This window comes from Sparus aurata, chromosome 18, assembly GCF_900880675.1.
Source record: "Sparus aurata chromosome 18, fSpaAur1.1, whole genome shotgun sequence".
Lineage (NCBI taxonomy): Eukaryota > Metazoa > Chordata > Actinopteri > Spariformes > Sparidae > Sparus > Sparus aurata.
In genome coordinates this window covers 14,878,304-14,897,139 of record NC_044204.1, presented here as the reverse complement: position 1 = coordinate 14,897,139, position 18,836 = coordinate 14,878,304, and the positions used below count along the sequence as shown (strand labels likewise).

Here is an 18,836-nt window from a genome sequence, read left to right as displayed (position 1 = left end):
ACATCTACAGTTGGTCAGGTCTCAAAGGTGCCCATGCAAGAAGATGGAAAATAATTACATGGACAAGTGTTTCCTTGTTTTATTTTGTGAATTATGGTTATACTGCAAATGGTAGAGATAGAACTCTGTGTATGTTCACAAGAGGATTTGTTAATAATAAATCTAATTTCACTTGTAACATTGTAAGAAATTGTTCTATTGTTGTGCACCATCGTTTGCTTTCAGTCAAGTGGAAGCATTCTTTTGTTTCAAATCATCTGTTATACATAGACAATACATGGTCATCTTTATAACATGTGTGCACTACTCTCAGTTCTGGGCTCAGCTGCTTGCTTTTACTTTTACATTAACAGCCATTTTCAGTGACATGATAATGGATCCTTTCACAGCCTTTAGTTCAATGTTTCTGCCTGTGTCTGGCACACCCGCTGACATCAGATTTCCCTTTTCTCCACCAAAACAGACAGCTATGTGTGCAGCCTACTTCCCCTTACAACAGTCGTGTCTCTAAAACAGCCATTAGCTTTTACAAATCCTCTTACAAGCATATTACTATAAGCTACTAAAAGCTTTAAAGATTTCACAAAGTGTACTATTTCTTTTAAAACCAGAATCAGAAAATGCAACTGGACAGCATGGAAAGCATATTTGTTACCAGGTGTTGGGTTCTTTAATGCTAAGTGTGCGAATAGGATTACAAGATGAGATTTTATGTTTTAGTGTGTTTTGAAATTGGAACAAAAGCTGTTTCTTATCAAAATAGTTAAGCCAAGTAGCTGTGATATCTGCTCATGTCCGATCTAGGAAGGTGGTGTGCGGTGAACGGCATTGGGATCATCAATGGGGTCGATTTTGAAGTCGACGGGCTGCAGCTTCATGATGCTGGTCTTCAGGGAGTACCACCATCCTCTCCAAGGGTACCAGACTACACCGTCATCCGTCGACCCGCTGTAGTGCCCATTAGGGTAGTACTTGCCGTTAAGATGGGCTGAGTGACACCTAAAGAAAGACAGAATGAAGAGGAAAGAATAGTTAGTCATTTTTCTTGTAACGCATGAGGGTGCACGTGTTGGTATCTTCTGGGGGAAAGGGCACATTCTCTATAATGAAAACCCATACTTGTTGAACCACCAGCCTCCTTTGTCTTCCTGGGCGCAGTTTCCGTCATAGTTATCGTTGTCCTGGTCGTAGGTGCTAAATTTAATGCCCTGGTGACTGGCCCACCCTGACACACCAACCTGATAACTTCCAGACAGAGCATCTCCAGCGGTGCCCACATATGATCCAAAGGTAAGTCTGTAGTGATCCTGCAGAGAGAAATACGAAGAGAGCTGCTTAGACTGCAGGGGCTTAAAAATGTAAATTAAATCACATTTCCACGTGTGTATGTGAGTTGAGAAAATCAACACCACTCTCATAACTGTACATGATAAATATAACACTTCAAGTGACTGGACTGATCAAGAAATAGGTTTTACACTTTTTGTAGGTATTAGATTAAAAAAAGGTACAGTATATTGTGTTGTAAACAGTCTACTGATCTTAAGAGATGTTGTTGGACAGATTGTTATACATTGAACAGAGCCAGGCTAGCTGCTTTCCCTCTATTCACAGCTTTTATTCTAATAACCAGGTTGCTAGCTATAGCTTAATGAAATACATGGAGGTAGGCTAGCACCAATCTTCGCCTCTTATTCTCATCTAATTTGTACATTTTTTGTAATATTAAGTGTAATTATAAATGCTCTGCATTTTAGGGCTCAGTCAGCATCAACACCTTTTCACTGGCCAATTTGAAGTTCTTGTACTCAGCGTAGCGCTGGTTGCCATCAAAGTCTTCCAGGTTAATCCTCAGTGAATAATTCCCTGTAACAGACAAACAATACAAATCATCATATTCTATTTACAAACGAAGAATAACTTTTTTGTTTGTGTTTTGTTGGAAGAAGTCATAACTCTTCCAGTGGACCCACCATGGGACCTTATTTCAGTTTGTTACAATACGAGTCGAGTGTAAGACTGTGAAAGAGCGTAATTAGAAGGAATACACACCCAACAGTCCTGTAGGTGTACACTTAACCAAAACCTATAACCGAAACCTTGTAAAGCCGGACCTGTGTATTACCTCTCTCACAAAACTGAATAGCTTTCCTTTTGCATATCTGCCGCTGTCAAAATGGACACATTTGTTGTGATTTTCACCTTTTTCATACCTTTTCTATACCAAGGTGAAGGCCATGTTGGTGTTGGTGACTTTTATTGAACGAGACAGTGTTGTACTCAGTCCAGTTTAACACAAAACTAAACAATACTTTACTATCTTTATGACAAACTATTTCATTCTTGACAAATCATAAATTTAATTCATGGCACAATTCAATGGGTTCAAAAGCTCTTTTTTTTCTCTCGTCATTGACTACTGTACACATTTTTCCTGAAGTAAGGTCCCATGGTGCACAGCGAAAGGGGCGGGACATTCCCTCTCCATAATGCTAAACATGTTAGCAAATAGTTGACTATTTACACATCCAGCAGGCCTGGTGCAACATTAGCATTCATTTAAGGTTATGTTTCTGGCCACACGAAGAATGTAAGTCCAGTATTAACTCTCCTCCTCGTTTTGTTTTTGGTCTCCTCTAACTCCTGAAGGAAATAGCTGATGTTCCACTGTGGTTTCCGGCTACGAACTTTGTCTGTCAGCTGTTTGAAGCTGAGCAGCCAGCCTATAGACCGGATCACTGTAACGCTGTGCTAGTCACTTCTGGATAGACAACTGGCGGTTGATTTGCACTGTAGACTATTTGAAATGGGCAAAAGTGTTAATTCATTTCATTTTCAGTTTTTCTCTCTTATTCTCTGTTTTAACGAACGTGCAAAGATATGTAGTAGTTTATAGTCCAGCCTATCTGACGTTTCTGCTGTTCTGATGTAGCCTTCTGTGTTGCTTTGCTAGCACCTTTCAATAACAGCAACATTTCAGGCTAACTGCTAGCTTAGCGTGAACTCAAGCCATCATTTCCTTAGGTCTGTGGCCCAACAGGTAAATTCTCCAAGCTAACTTTAGTGAAATTGTTGATGTGTAAAGTACACTTAAAATTACATATGAATGGTTAATAAAGTTATTGGTTGGAAAACAAACAAATAAAAACTAAAACACTTGAGCTGAGGAGAACTCCAGTGTTGGACATTACACACAGTTTTTTGATCCATTAAACAGTGGCGTGCACAGACTTTTTGAAGGGCAGGGGCGAAAAGAGCACGCGTTTTTGCCACCCAAGAGGGCAGTTTATCATGTTTTAACCAGCCAAGGGGCAGTTTAGTGTGTTTTGCCAGCCAAGAGGGCACTTTAGCACACGCTTTTCAACAATTGGGCAACGAGGGGGCGCAGTCGCCTTGTGCCCATCCCCCGTGCACACCACTGCCATTAAACATATATGAATATTGATTAATGCAGTTTTAAATGACAAATTGTAGTACAATGTTTTTAGACATGGTATTGACCTTGTGTAGTGATGTAATGCAGGTTGTCATTTCCAAGCCAAAACTCTCCTAATGCTGCATCCGTGTCTCCAAAACCATCCTTATACTCTGCCCACGACCTGATAGATAGATAGATAGATAGATAGATAGATAGATAGATAGATGTATTGCCTTTCAGATGATTTAATTATTTCACACTGATAGTTATCACATCACAGACACACCTGTTAAACTTCTCTGCTCCATCGATCCGTCTCTGAATGACGATCCAACCTCCTCCATCACTCATGTCACAGTACACTTTGACTGGAGCAGGACTGCCGTCAGGTTTGATTTTGTAGAAACCACTGGATTTGGAGCCAGCACTGAAGAGCTGGGAGCAGTCTGACACACACACACACACACACACACACACACACACACACAAATTCAAACTCTGAATTTCTTACATTATCTGGTGCTTGTTTATCTAATATGAGACTTGCAACAAGTTAATTAAAGTTTAGATTTCAAATGTTGTTTCCAGTCCTGAGGCCGTGGCCCTGACCTGTGTACTGGGTGTCCTTGCTCTGGTTGGATATGGCTGCATCCTTGTTGCCAGGTTGGTTCGGCAGTTGTAATCTGTGTAGGAGGTCTTCTTGCTTCTGAAGCTGGCCCTTCAGAAGCAGCTCCTGTTCCCGCAGACGAGCCACCTCCTCACGGCAACTGTCTGACGCCTACACGCACATTTGGGTATTTGTGAGGATCTTCACCCACATTCATTCCCTAACTCTGAGTTAACAAAGGAGTATAAAAACTGATACACTATGTCTCATAGATGATTAAATTTACTGTCATTTTATCAAGGATAATTCATAACATTGACCTGACCCTAGCAAACCCTGTAAATATGTAAGAATTTTAGTAAAACATACATTTATATATATATATATATACATATATATATAAACAACAAACATAAGAGTGGTAATGTTTTTTACTGCCAACTTTCAGCAAGAATAAAGACAATAAAATAAGTTCATTTTCAAAGTGTTAAGCTATTACTGTAAAGAGACAACAACCAGCCAAATCTAATGTGCTGTTCACAGGTACAGAAATAAAAGAACACTGTGACAAACTAATAGAAATCCCAACCTACCACTGTCAAAATGTGGTTAACTGTTCCAAGTGCTGTTAAACCAGGAGGTGACTATCCAAATAGAAACTAAGCTTGGACATGAGAGAGTGAAGCAATATCATTGATTAATTCCAGTAAAGGTTTACTGGAATTAGTCTTGCATCTTTGAAATTATTATGATACTATATGCATACAATACATTCATGCATGTATTTTAAATTGTACCTAAGTGGTACTTATACCTTCCTAAATTAGTCATCTATATAAAAGCCTGTTAATGTAGTCTAGACATTTCAAGATAGGAAAAAATACACACAAACACATATGCGCCAGCACACAAAATGAAGTCATAAGAAAATCTGTGGCTTGGAATTGAAATATTTCTGAATCAAGTGATGAGTACTTACACAAACAGGTTGTGAACAAGCTGTGAGGACCATCAGTCCTGTGAGCAGCAGCAGCAGCTGGCCTCCCATCTTCTTCTTCTTGTTTAGAAAGCACAAAATTATACGATCAGATGTCCGGACAGAGGGACTCTTTTACTTCTCAGAGTTTAGTTGAATCTAGTTTATTTTTGCCGTGAGCGTGTTACATTTTTTAAATCTTCCCCGCACCTGGATCCAAAGAAACTGCACCCGAGGAAAAGGAAAAAACTGACGAAATACCTGATTCTCTACAGTCATAAAATATACAAAATATGCGGGGAGTGTCGAGAAGCAGATGCACGCTCGCCAAAAGTTGCAGCACTTACGGGAAAATCTCTGTTTTTTTAGTTTTATGTAATCGAACAGAACAAAAAGTAATATAATTGAAGAACTGCATTGTTCCATCAACACAACGTGATGTGAACATATTCTAACAATATTCCTCCAAGCAAGTTCACTGATTAGAGGAGACAACCAACAGAGCTTTATCAAGAGCTGCCCAACATCCTCAAATCTCCCTCCCTCTGTCTGTGATCTGCCATCTGTCTTCGCCTCTCTTTTTCCTTGTGTGTTTCTTCTTCTTTGATTTTCCTCTTCTTTAATGGCCACTTATCCAGCTAGTGTCCTCTGTGAGTGTCATTAAAAGACTTGAGTATACATCTTGTTGATGAGCAGCATTGTGCCATCTCAAATACATGCTGCCAGCATTGAAGGTCAGCTCTGAACAGCCCGGAGCAGAGGGAGACATTTTATCTGAAAGGATCACAAGGAAGCAGGTCTGACTCATGTGGCTGTTGGTTATTGTAAATGATTCAAAATGAAGGGGACATGTTAATTATATCCAAGAAATTAGACAGGCTTTCATTTGCAAAACAGATAGTGAAGCGTTACTCATAACAGAAGGGCAACATTTTGGAAAGCGTATTCTCTCTCTTGGCAAGAGTGACGTAGATAAGAAGATTGATACCACTCTTATGTTTACTGTTATGTAACTACAGCAAGCAGCTGGTTAGCTTAGCTTAGCATAACAGTGAGACTTGAGAGCAAAACTGTTCCTGGTAAAGACATAATCCTGATATAACTAACATAATTTTCCTGCTGTCACACTGCTGTGCCTATGCTGCGGTTAGGCTTGGGCACAAAAATCACTTGGGTTGGGTTATGAAAGCTCATATTTTGGGTTATAAAATACAGGTTTGGTCACCACAAACACGGCTGGAGATTTATTTTTCCAGCTTCCTGTCAAGAACATGATATCTACTGGTGTCATGCTTAGCATGTTGAAACACAGACTAGACCCACGGTCACAATTGGCAGCCATGTTGCCTCTAAAGCCTGAAACACACTGAGCCAACCGTTGGCCATCCGAAGCGCTTGGGGAGACTCGGACGAGTTCGGGATCAAATCTGTTCAGTGTGTTCAGCTGCGTTGGAAGCTTTTAGGACCGTGTGGACAGCGTCTGCTCCGATTCAACTTGCAAAGTCTGAGAACGTTGGATGTTGGCTGTCTGAACCATTGGATACTCTGATTGGCGGTGTGCTTGCGAATCAGTGTGGTGTGTGGGAGGGGCGATTCTGCGTGCGCCGCTGAACTCTATGGTGTGCGCTTTGTTTTTCTTTGTTGGTTTGACTCTGGGTAGTGTGTGGGGGCCTTAACTCCACAACCATCCACTCCATTTAAATTTGAATGTGTTTTTCATTTACTGCCAACTGCTACGAAATGGCATTTTTTACATTCGTAAGCATGAAATTACTAGATATTGTTAACTGTATTCATTGTGATGTTATTGTCTCTGTGTAATGCTGCTGCTACACCGTAATTTCCCAGCTTGGGATCAATAAAGTGTATCTATCTATCTATCTATCTATCTATCTATCTATCTATCTATATCAGAACAATTCCCAGCTGTGATAGCAGCCAGGTATAACGAGACTTTGGGGCATTTTGCAGCTGAAAATCAGGGATTTTTAATAAGACGTCCTTTGTTTGTGGCGACTAAACCAGCTAAGCTAAATCACAATCTTTTTTCCACACTCTTACCAAGTATTTGAACTGAAAGGAAGTTTCAAGACATCAACCATAAATTTCCAAAAAAATATGGTTTATAGAGTTGTGCACTTCTAAAATCTGATCTGGAACCAGGTTGGCAGTTTGCTAATGATTCCAGTCTTTGTGCTATGCTAAGCTAATCTGGTGCTGGTGGTAGTTTTGTATAGACATGAGAGTCTTTAATTTTATGATGTAAAACTTAAATGCAAATACGCATTATTAAGTCTATGTCTAACTGTTCCCTTAACAAATTATGAAAACTATCCTTGGCTTTAATCAGCTGACACACCTGACATCATGAGGCAATGTTGTGTACTATTAACCCTATGATGATCTACTAGAAGACAAGCTGAGGAGTCCACACTCTTTATTCCAACTTCAAATGAAATACTCTGACAAACAAAGATCAACATATTGGTCTGTTAGTGTGTGCACACTACAAATAATACATTTGAATAGAAACATCTTTAATTTAGGATAATATTAATTAATTTATATGGGATAATATTAAAAAAAGACAAATCTGACAGTTAAGCAAAACCATAATACAGTCAGTGTTCAGACACTGTTGCGTTGACAATGGATAGTTTTATTCAGTCATAAAAACGCCTGGTCAGGGATGAGTGCGTTGGTGTTGCTTTCCTCTCCTGAGGTTGCCGCACTGATCAATGATCCTACACGCACACACACACACACACACACACACACACACACACACACACACACACACACACACACACACAATCAGTTTTCATTATCCACAGTTTTAAGGACATACTCAAGGCCACTAATACAAGAGTGGACTTTGTAAATCACAGGTTTAGTCATTGCTATTCAAAATTATTTAAACAGGTTGTCGTAATGAAATCAGCACTGTAATAAAATGTCTGTTCAATTGCATATGCTAATCTGGTGAGGCAACGCGTAAAATGTGTTTAAATGGCCTCCAGCATAACCTCTACAACTCAAAGGGGTAATAATTATAGGTTTGGGAGATAAGTAACCCAAATAAATAGCTCAACCCAAATTGAATAAATGTTACAAGTCAGAGGTTTTGTTGGTGCTGGATTCTGCAAGTTAATGTACGAACACTTTACCAGGTATTTCCTGGATTCTGTTTTTTGTGTGTGAGTGTGTTTTTTAATCAGTTAGCACAGTGCCAGGACATTTCTAAAAAATGTGGCCTGGATGCTTTTGTACATTGCAATTAGATACCAGCTCATACTTAGTATCTACCCATCATACAAATTCAATTTCATTTCATAGCCCCTGTGATACATCAATACTTTCAAGTGTGTTTTTACACCTTCAGAATGATCACATTACCACATTATCAGTCACTATCACCTCCACACTGCCTGCTGGATCTCACCTTCAGGTCTAGGTCAGACTTCCTCTGGCTACCTTGAGTGTCTCTCCTCCGTGCTACAGCTTTGTTAGCCTTTCCTGAACATACAAAAAACAAGACGAGGAGAAGAGAAGACAAGAGAAGAGAAGAGTCACTGCAGCTACTCTATTTCTGCATCCTGACGATACTTGATTATCTAAAACATAAAACATTACCTTTGATATCAACTGATTCTGTGCTCTGTGTGAACTCCAGATCGTCTGGTTGATCCTCATCAGACTTCTTATAGTAATACTCTTGATCAGGGGGTCCAAACCTCTGCAAGCAACGCACACACAAACACACACAGTTTTTTTTGTACTGTAGCTTCACTATTTGTCTTGCCAAGCCAAAGCAAACAAATCCATACTCACATAACCATTCATACTTTACCTTGTCAGGCCACATAAAGCTTATAAAGAGAATGGCCGGAAGTCCAACAGCAAAGACGTAGACACCCCAGAGCCAGGGTCGCTTGACAGTGGCCAATAGGAGGCTCTCTATGATACCAGGCTGGAACACACATATATATACCTGAGCACCTGATGCATACATGTCAACATAAAACAACTGGTATATGAAGGTGAAAGATCAATCCACAGTGCCTAGATACCCACACAATGATCACATGAAAGAAGGATCAGAATAAGAGATAAAGGAAGAGCATAGTGGATCAACAAGGGGGAGAAGAGGCATCCTTAAGGAGGGAGAGCACGAAACTACAGAGAACATGGTGACTTTGATATCAATGTCAATATAATGTATATATATGAATTGTATATATCAGAGCACCAGATGGTGTATGAGTATTGCCAGCACATTAAAACTAGAAACAGGTGTTGCTATGCGGTAAGGTGAGTTTTTGACTCTCGTGCTTTCAGTCCAATACCAGACTACAAGCAACATCCAGTTACACTGTAATGAAGTCAGTGTGTGGGAACAAAAAGTGTGAGTTATTGCATTTTGGGTCATCAGAAATTATAGAAACCTGATCATTCAATAATGCAATGATAATGTGGGGAGTTTTTCTTTTTATTATTATTCTTTAAAAAAAAGTTTTGTATCTTAAACTTTAAGTTGACTTTGACATGATTAATACAAAATATCACATCTGAGGTAGATCAGGGTTATTACCTCAGTTGTATAAAGTAAAACAATTAAAGGGTAATTCTACCACTTTTAAACATTAAAGCATGTTGAAAAAAGTAGTATAAAGCTTTTTGTGGCTCCAGAAGAAGCTGCACGTAATCTCAGTGGGTAATATGCACTGTGGGTAATAGGCACCTGGTTATGCACTCCTATAACACTGTTGACTCATTATGGACAGTTTGAAAACAAATTACCAAAACTGATACATCAGAACCAGAGATATCACCTTTTTTCCCAACACATTCTTCTTCCCTTTCAAAGACTGGAGCCTACATTGCCCACAATGCAACTTAGCCGCTGAGTGACATCACTGGAAGCAAACTATCAGATACCATGCTGCTCCCTCTGAAGCCATGAAAGGCTTTCAACTAGTGTTTTCACAAATGCAGTAGTATTCCACAAGACCTGTGAGCACACTTAAATGTGGAAAATTGTTGGAGTTACCATTTCATTAATTAAGCAAGAGAATGATTTAAAGATCATTTAAAAATAGATTGAGAAAAATAGGTACTATTGATAAACTACAGAACCATAGAGCTAACCTTTTAACTCTCTTTTCATAACAGTGATTAATAGACTTAGTTAATTCAAATGAAAAACAGGTCTTACCTGTGCGGCAGCAGACGCTGGTGTCACACTGGCTACCAGCAGAGTGCACAACAACACAAAGTCCATCTCCATGTCTGAAAATCACACCCACACGCACACACATGCACATAAGAATGTCCACATACACACAGTAACAGTGAATATACTGCACATTTACATGTGCACACGCATTGTGAAACGCACTCCATGGTAATCTTTCTTTCTCAGCCTATTATATGAGCACAAAGATCAGAAAGATTAACGACAAAGAGGGAGAGAAAGGCGGTGATAAACAAAGAGAGAGCAAAACAAATAAAGAGAGAAAGAGGGGGAAGCAGAGGGGGACAAAAAACAAATAAGATTACAATGAGAGTAAGATGAAGAGCAGCACAGGTGGAGCCACAGATGACTGAACAGTATGTTTCTACCTTATTAACAGAGATTTCTCAGTTTCCTCACGTTCCTTAAAAGTCACCTCCTGAAATCTTCACGCGTCATGGGAGGTTGGACTTTGGTCCCAAGTCACTTGCTGACATGGTGGCAGAGCATGCATTGGCCACACAAGACAATGGTCATTAACACACACACTCATTAACGCACACACACACACACACACACACACACACACACACACACACACACACACACACACACTTGGAGGGATCCTGTCATGGTATTAATTGTGTTTGTTCAACGTATGTATGGAACAGAAACAGATTCACAGTAACTTAAGAAAAAGAAAAGCCAGTCCTCTGACCAACAATATAACCCAACATATTTTACATTTTGCAGTGGATGAGCTGACATTGTAAAAATGTCTCACTATCTTTATTCAGGTAGCGTGAGAGGTCCTAATAGAAAATCAGAGCAGTCCACTGGAGCATAATTCAGTTCTTACAGCAGACAGTTAGTCACCAGCATTTATAGAGATTTTACGCCCCCTTGTGAACGAAAACATAATTGGACACCTGTTCAGACACAAGTCAAGTGAACATTTATTTATTTATTTTACCCAAAACTGTTCCAATAGGATTGTATTACCATCTTAACATCTTAGCCAATAAATGAATTCCTGTGCAAAGCCTCCTCTTCAACCAACGTATAAGCAGTGAGTTCATGTTGTATTTTTTTATATATATATTCTGGATCAAGTGCCTGAAACCTTCAAAATTCTTAGTTTAAATGTTTCTATTCTATCTTACAGAAAGTCACACCTATGTTTAAAATTGTAAGAGGCAGAGAAAGGTTTAAAACGTAGCGAACATATATTAAGAAAGCTTCGAATTAGAAAATTAAATATCAATCAGTGAAGATCAACAAAATGGGAGGTTTGTGGTTTTTCTCTTGTATTTCATGTTTTAAGTATACATTTAAACAGCACAGCAAGTATTTTGTGACAGTGATGCTGTGCTAATTTCATTTTTTTTCTAATAATAGTCATTTCAAATTACAATGGACAACAAGCTTCCGTAGGATGTGGCAGGCAGGGGCTTCCAAAAGTCTCTCTCTCTTTTTCTCTCTGTTTATTAATTATTTATTCATGTCTGCCCTAAGTTACATTACTGCCGAATTTAAACGACATATTATTGAATGAAGGCATTTTACACGAGAAAACTAAATAAATCCATTTGCAGCACAGAATCTCTGTCACTTGATCACGCGCGCGCACGCACGCAAGCATTACTGAACACCATGGAAACAGGATGATGACCAAAGTTTAAAAAGATGCAGATTATTTTTCTCATCGCACACAAAACTTATCTGTTGTTGGAAAGTTCAGCGTTATCAATCAAACTTTGGGATTACACCTGACCACCTTGAACACTATTCGCATACAAACCTTTTTGATTACTTTGCCTTTACCTGCTGAACAAGTGGCCTCTGGTTGACACCTGCTGTGTGGAGTTTCTGCAGGTAAGACATCTTTTATTATCACACCAAATGTATTCATGCATCTTCTTAAAAGCGTAGAAGTGGGTTTCAGTTGACAATGTGCTCATGTTCTTGGTAAATTGTTGAATTGACAGATGTTGATATGTTGATAGCATTTTAGCTAGCCTTTCAGGGAAACTCAATTTTGGGTGATACTCGACGTTTTCTCGGCGTAAAATTATTTTTAGATGATAAGACTGTACTGAAAGTCCATGTCATGTGAGGAATGTGTCGACAGTTGTGTAGCGATTTGAAATATTGTTATTTTTGTATGAGGGCATCCATTTTTAGATGTTTAAGGTCGAAAATGTAGTGAAAAAGATGGCTCTGGGTCTTTTTTAAACACACCAGGGCCCGTTTCTCTGTGTGCAGCTCAGTCTGCTGCTGTCATTGTTGAAACTGAAATAAAAAATGTGATTACAAGTGGAAACCACCTGACAAATGCGCTAATTTATGAGCTAATGACAGGTTTTTGATGCAAAATCATCATTTGTAATATAACCTGTGGAGTGTAGTTGTAAGAATAGTGCAAAATGTGCATGGAATCAAAAGATGAAGTAGCATAAAATGGAAACACTCAAGTAGACTAACTCCTCGGTGTACAATACTTTATTATGCACATAATTATTATGTCTTAGCTGCCATAGAACTTAAGGTACAGAAATAGAGGTCAAAGTAAAACTAGTCATCATGCAGATTGGCTCCTTTCAAAGTGTCATTTAACTATAAAAATGTAATATTGGAGTATCATTATTGATGCATTACCATGTTGGCAGAATGTTGATATTTTATTTGGTCTATGTGAAGCCATTTTTAACAACTATATGTATGTTACTTAGACTTAGACGGACATTCAATGTGCAACAAGTGAACACAGAACAAAATTTCGTTTCAGAGGCTCAGCATAGAATTAAAATGTGAAAGTATATTGAAAAAAAAACAAAAAACACAATAAGAATAATAAATATCAAAAAAAGAAACATCCTGAAAGTGTAAATTATTGAAAGTAACATTGTTGAGTTAGGTAGTGCAAAATATTTTGAGGAAACAAAGTATCCAGAATAAACGACAAATGTCACTTAGAGTTCAGCAGTCTGATGACATGGGGGAAAAAGCTGTTCCGGAGCCTTGTGGTCCTGTTACATGTTACGTAGTTAAATCTGCAACAAATCATCACTTTTTCTTCTGAACTAATCCTTTATTTTTTCCACATCTGCTGTCGTTCTTCTGGAAGAGTTCCCAAAGACCAGAAAACTCCGCTGACAATCAACCCTGCTGCCGAGATGGAGCAGGTGAATGCCGACGACCACCACGGTCTGTTGGGGACAAGTTGGGAGGAGTTTTCTTCCCTTGTCCAGGACTCCCTTATGGTCTTACTGGACAACCAACCAATCCCTTCACCTCCTCCTCCCCACACGGCTAGGCTGGAACTGAACGCCCAGCCTCAGCCTGTGCCTGAACCCAGTCAGTTTGGAGGATATGGTCCATGTCGCCCTGGGGCTTATAGCCAGGCACAGGTATGATACCAAGCATAGATTAGGCAAAGATATCATTAGAGTGGGTCAATTTCTGTATTGATACAGATGTTTGTCACACACAAGTTACATGTTAAGTGTCTGAACACTAAGTGTGGTTGCATGTATGGACTAAGGGTGTTATGGGTTCATTCAGCGGTAGACTCCTCTCACCCAGATGCACCACTGAGCGCGACAGGAAATCATCCCTGCCTGTGGTCATTAAACTTTATAACCCCTCCCTAAGAGAGTCAGACACCCCTCCTTCTGTAACCTGACTCAAACATGGACAGTCGTTTCTTTTTTGTACTTCTTGCACATTATTTAACTGTATATTTGATCTTTTATGTGTATGTATGTAGATATATGTATATATATGTATATATATATATATATATATATATACGTGTATATATATGTGGCTATGTATGTATATGTTTTTATATTTATGTTCATATTTATATTTATATTTTGCTCTTAATAGATGTTGCTTGTATATTATATGTTATTTGTATATCTGGAGCTTGTAAAAAAAATAATTTCCCCCTGGGATTATTAAAGTATTTCTGATTCTGATTAAATGTCTCTGTCCCCACAGTACCTGTCGTGTGAGTGGCCCGTGATAGGAGGCCCGTTACCTGCAGCACCAGCCCTCAGTCACCCTGCTGCTGCCCCTCCACACACAGTAATACCCTGGTTCACCACACACACTCTGAACATCTCCACTGTTTGGTTGCAGCAGACAGCAGGTTTAGTGCTGAAGGAGAAGGCTATCAGTGCAGAAACAGCTACAGCTTTACAGGACAAACACACGTAAAATCTGACTTTGTCCTGCAGTTACAGTTCAAAGTTCAAAAATAGCACATTTTAGAATTGTTTGATGGAAAGTGAGGCCGTGTGCTCTTGAGGCTCAATCGTATATTTTGTTAGGGCTTTGGATGTCAGGCTGAGGACGAGTACAGGTTAAAATTAAACAACACTGCAGGTTAATTACAGCAGTAAAACAGTCAAATTAACTATCATTTCTTTCAGTGTTGAGACAGTTGAAATTTAAATGGCAAAGCAAATTCATAAAAAGTTGAACAAAAACAAAAGAAAATTACAACAGTTGTATAAAATCATGTCACATTTTATGAATTCAGTACTTTTGGTACATTGAATGGCATTCATTTATTTTGGCACTTTCATGCCTCCACAGTCCCTCAACAGAACAATGCGGACCTATCATGGCTGAATGCTGTAGACTCTCCAGATGTGTTTTAATCCCACAGATGTGACAGCGGCTCATTGAAAGAGTTATTATAATTTATTGTTAGGGGAAATCCTGACACCTGGTGGACACGTGACACCATCGCAGCTCATCTAAACACATGTTCTGTGTGTGTTTGTGTCTCCAGTATAACAGTGTACCAGTGGTGAGGCTCCCCGAAGGCTTCGACCACAGCCTGCAGTGTGTGGGAATGATGCAAGTAACACACATGAGTGCAAACAATCACACCAGTGCACACAGCTGTAGCGCCTCAGTTTGCACCATCACACACACACACACACACACACACACACGTCTAATCATGTGTGTATCTGTCTTGTTATGTGTGTAGGAATGGAGAGCCCGTGTACACTCTTCCAGCCGCAGTTTTCCCTCTTCCTTTTTCGCTCCCTGCTGCTCCTCAGCCGAGCACCTCCAACTCAAAGTAAGTTTGCTGTGGACACGTTTGATCAAAATGTACTTTTCTCCTTATTGTAACTTTCTCATGATCAGATTTTTTAAACTGCACTCCATCAGCTGTTGTTTGATTTCAGGTGACTGTTTTTTATCTGTACATTTCTGATAATAAGTGTCTTTTGATGAGTTAAAATGTACAGTGCAGCGCAGACAAGGTTACATTTTACATGTCTTGTATTTTTCTGCTCATCATAATGTTTCCACAGCATTAACCTGAGCTCTCACCCTGTTTTTTTTGCTGTAGCAAGAGAAAGGCTGAAAGTGAGCAGGAGGACGACCGGCCGTACGTTAAAAGGCCGCCAAATGCTTTCATGCTTTACGTGAAGGAACACAGGCCCCATGTCGAGGAGGACATTAAGAAGAAGGGAAATGGGGCTGTGAATAGAGTCCTTGGACAGAGAGTAAGTGTGACAGTCAGTGTAACAATCTAAATCATCACATCTTTACAGTGATTGACACCATTAATGAGGAGCTGTGTGCATATTTGTGTGTATTGTGTGTGTGTGTGTGTGTGTGTGTGTGTGTGTGTGTGTGTGTGTGTGTGTGTGTGTGTGTTTGCGTGCGCGCATGTGTGTGTGTGTGCTAACGAACAGTGTGTTGTCCATCTGTCCACAGTGGAGGTCACTGTCAGAGGAGCAGCAGGCCATATACCTTCACCAGGCCGAAAGAGAAAGAGAGCTCCACGCCCTGAGATACCCCGGCTGGTCAGTCAGACAAAACTATGTAAGTACACACTGCTCACACACAACTCATACAGCACTAAGCAAAAGTCACTCCAGACAGTTTTTATTGGCTGATGTCAGATAGAAAATGTTAAGATGTGTCTGGTATTGTGTAGGGCAAAAAGAGGAAGAAGGAGAGGGGAAAAGCTCCTAAAGGTGAGGACTGTCATGTGACATCTGACGAAAACTAGAAGACACTTGGTTGTTGAACTACATTCACAATTTACAATTTACAATTTAATTTACTCATTTATTTTAAGGTATTTAGTTCAAGTAGTTCAACATTTTGGAGCGCCATTGAACATTTGCATGAATACAAAGTTCACACGTCACACACTCTCATACTGTTTTACTTTGTTTATATATGTGGCAGACCCTGCCACCTTTCCAGTTTCAACCAGTGTTCTGGGACCTTATGTTCCTCTGAGAAAAGCTTGTTTGCATTATTACCTCATTCCCTGAATTGCCCCTGAATTTGAATTGTGCATCTTTACAAGTTGTGACGTGAAGTTATAGAAAACTGATCTGTGTTTCTGAAGACCTCGACTTCACAGAGAACTCTGGAGGAGCCACGCTCCCCTCAGACAGTCCCAGTTCCGTCACATACCACACCAGGAAACAGCCATGGTGCAGCTGCCACAGGCACAGACTCCAGTGAAAGCGCATGTGAGTGACATTCTATCACCTGCCACAGGAGTAAAATGTAAGCCCCGCCTCCTGGCTGCATGTTCTTCAAACAGCCGTCACGTCTCTGTCCTCCTCTGCAGGACCCACATGGAGCCCAGACAGTCAGAGGGTGTGGAGCACCACCCAGTTCCTCCAATGATTTATTTTCTTCATTACATGATAAATACACAAATAACTTTGTTGCATCACACTGGCATATTTTTTATTTTTTATAAATTATCATATTTTTTCTACAATAGAGTTTTACTAAATTGTAACTACTGAATACACAAAGCTGCGTTTAACATACTTGCTGTAATTAATATCTTGATACATGAGACTGACAAGAGTCAAAGCTAGTGATGTGCGATTCATGAACAAATCGTTCAAAACTCGAGATTCTTTTTACTGACTCGGGTGTTACAAGACATTGTCTCCATTAACTGGTTCACCACTGCTACCGCCAGCTAACTGCAAAGAGGAGACATGCCACACAGCTGTTATTCTAACTGCAATTGCGTAAATGTGTCAAGCTAATTGCTGTATTAGCTCCGTGGCTGAAGCAATGGCTCTGGTCATTATTTCAACTCAACTCCCCTGTCTCCTCTCCTTTCTGCCCCGAGCTGAGCTGTGTCACAGGCTGATAGAGAACAAGAACGATTGACTGACCCAGTAGCTCACAGCTCACAGCTCACTCGCTCTCCCTCCCAGCTCGTAGAGCCCCTCCCTCACCCAAGAAACTCACTGCTCCGCACCGTTCAGGACTCGCCATCTCAGACTCGCAGTTCACAGGCCGCTCACAGCTCACTGGCTCTCTCTCCCTCCCTGCTCCCCTGCTGTCAGAGAGCCGCTCCCTCACCAGAGCAGTGTGCTGCTCCGCTCCATTCACGAGAAATCTCTGAGTGACGGCGCAGAAATTATTCTCAATACAATCTGCTTGAAAATAAACTACAACCGTGTTGCTGTCTCTCTCCTGCAGTTCCGCCCCATCACGTTATTAATCAACATTTAGAAAATTACAGTGTGCTGCACACTCTGGGTGACTGACTCAAGTGACTCGAGTGACTCGAAAACCCGATTCACTTTAGTGAGTGACTCATACAAACTCGAGTCAGTAAAAGGAATCGAGTATCCCATCACTACAGAACGCATTAAGTATCAGAAACGACAGCAGGCTTTTAAGTCAATAACTGCAGAGGTTCATCAGTGGGAGAATGTTTCATATACAAGGTAAACAAACCAAACAAAAAGACAAAACGTCAGGGTGCTACTTCTAGCCAATATGAATAGGTCGTGGTAGCTACAACTCCACAAAAAGCCGTTTATGAGGTGTCGTCAACGCTTTGCTGTACATAATTTCTGACATACTCGAGACGTCTTACTGTCTCCTACTGCCCTGAATTTGAACTAAAGCATTAAAGTGAAAAAGTTTCAAATTAGTTTTAACAAATAATACAAAGATTATCTTTCATCAGGTAGTCCAATCATTTAGTCAGAGAAATGGAGGAATTATTGTGTATATTGTATGTGACTTTTTTTATTATACAGTATGTATATATATATGTGTATGTATTACATATACAGTGCATATACGTGTTGAAATAGATGAAAGTCTGGAGTTGTAATGATTTGTACAGCTCTCATTTTTCTGAGATGGAATGAGAGGAACATAAACTACTTAGTGACAAAACACGTTCATGATGTTATGAGATTATTACGGTTGTGTGTGTGTGTGTGTGTGTGTGTGTGTGTTTAAAATGTCTTCCTTATCCTGTGATCATATATTTAGTTTTCTAATGTAAATGTAAAAAATCAATAATATTGTAACAGTGTAATGAAATAATGGCACTCTGTTGTGTTATTGTGTTATTAAATCAGTGTGATGTTTTAGTTATTTTTGGGATGTTTCAAAGAAAAAGGGGCTTAATCCGTGGTGGTACAGCCTTCTACAGCCTAAAAATAATTAGCAAAACAAAACAAGTTCATTTCTTTTCTGACCAGAGAGTGTCTAGATTCAGGTTGTAAGGACTTTTAAAGTAAACCAGCTCTGCTTTGCAGAACAACACAAGATTCATCACCTA

The 18,836-nt window shown here is 39.7% G+C and overlaps 3 protein-coding genes across 5 annotated transcripts; 1 reads left to right on the top strand and 2 right to left on the bottom strand.

Annotated features, from left to right (window-relative positions):
• Window positions 1–54: 54 nt before the first annotated feature.
• On the bottom strand, window positions 55–5,472 carry fgl1 (fibrinogen-like 1). Its single transcript, XM_030395712.1, has 7 exons — window positions 5,005–5,472; window positions 4,028–4,196; window positions 3,705–3,864; window positions 3,502–3,599; window positions 1,778–1,866; window positions 1,120–1,307; window positions 55–999 (listed from the first exon to the last, which is right to left on the bottom strand). The coding sequence occupies exons 1-7, from the start codon at window positions 5,071–5,073 to the stop codon at window positions 801–803; spliced, it is 972 nt and encodes a 323-aa protein (XP_030251572.1). The 5' UTR covers window positions 5,074–5,472; the 3' UTR covers window positions 55–800.
• Window positions 5,473–7,420: 1,948 nt separating this feature from the next.
• On the bottom strand, window positions 7,421–10,724 carry LOC115569064 (calnexin-like). The gene is made up of 6 exons (XM_030396964.1): window positions 10,624–10,724; window positions 10,217–10,290; window positions 8,852–8,971; window positions 8,635–8,737; window positions 8,444–8,517; window positions 7,421–7,745 (listed from the first exon to the last, which is right to left on the bottom strand). The coding sequence occupies exons 2-6, from the start codon at window positions 10,286–10,288 to the stop codon at window positions 7,737–7,739; spliced, it is 378 nt and encodes a 125-aa protein (XP_030252824.1). The 5' UTR covers window positions 10,289–10,290; window positions 10,624–10,724; the 3' UTR covers window positions 7,421–7,736.
• A 1,185-nt stretch (window positions 10,725–11,909) lies between these two features.
• On the top strand, window positions 11,910–18,447 carry LOC115568466 (transcription factor 7-like 1). 3 transcript variants are annotated; one of them, XM_030395760.1, is made up of 10 exons: window positions 11,910–12,109; window positions 13,362–13,644; window positions 14,240–14,326; window positions 15,039–15,106; window positions 15,243–15,335; window positions 15,612–15,768; window positions 15,983–16,090; window positions 16,206–16,245; window positions 16,629–16,755; window positions 16,857–18,447. In XM_030395760.1, exons 2-9 carry the CDS (start codon window positions 13,411–13,413, stop codon window positions 16,745–16,747), a joined length of 906 nt encoding a protein of 301 aa, XP_030251620.1. In that variant the 5' UTR covers window positions 11,910–12,109; window positions 13,362–13,410; the 3' UTR covers window positions 16,748–16,755; window positions 16,857–18,447. The 3 variants fall into 3 exon arrangements, with proteins under 3 accessions (XP_030251620.1, XP_030251622.1, XP_030251621.1); XM_030395762.1 differs by lacking the exon at window positions 16,206–16,245; XM_030395761.1 differs by lacking the exon at window positions 16,206–16,245 and having other exon boundaries at window positions 16,629–18,447.
• The last annotated feature ends 389 nt before the right edge of the window (window positions 18,448–18,836 follow it).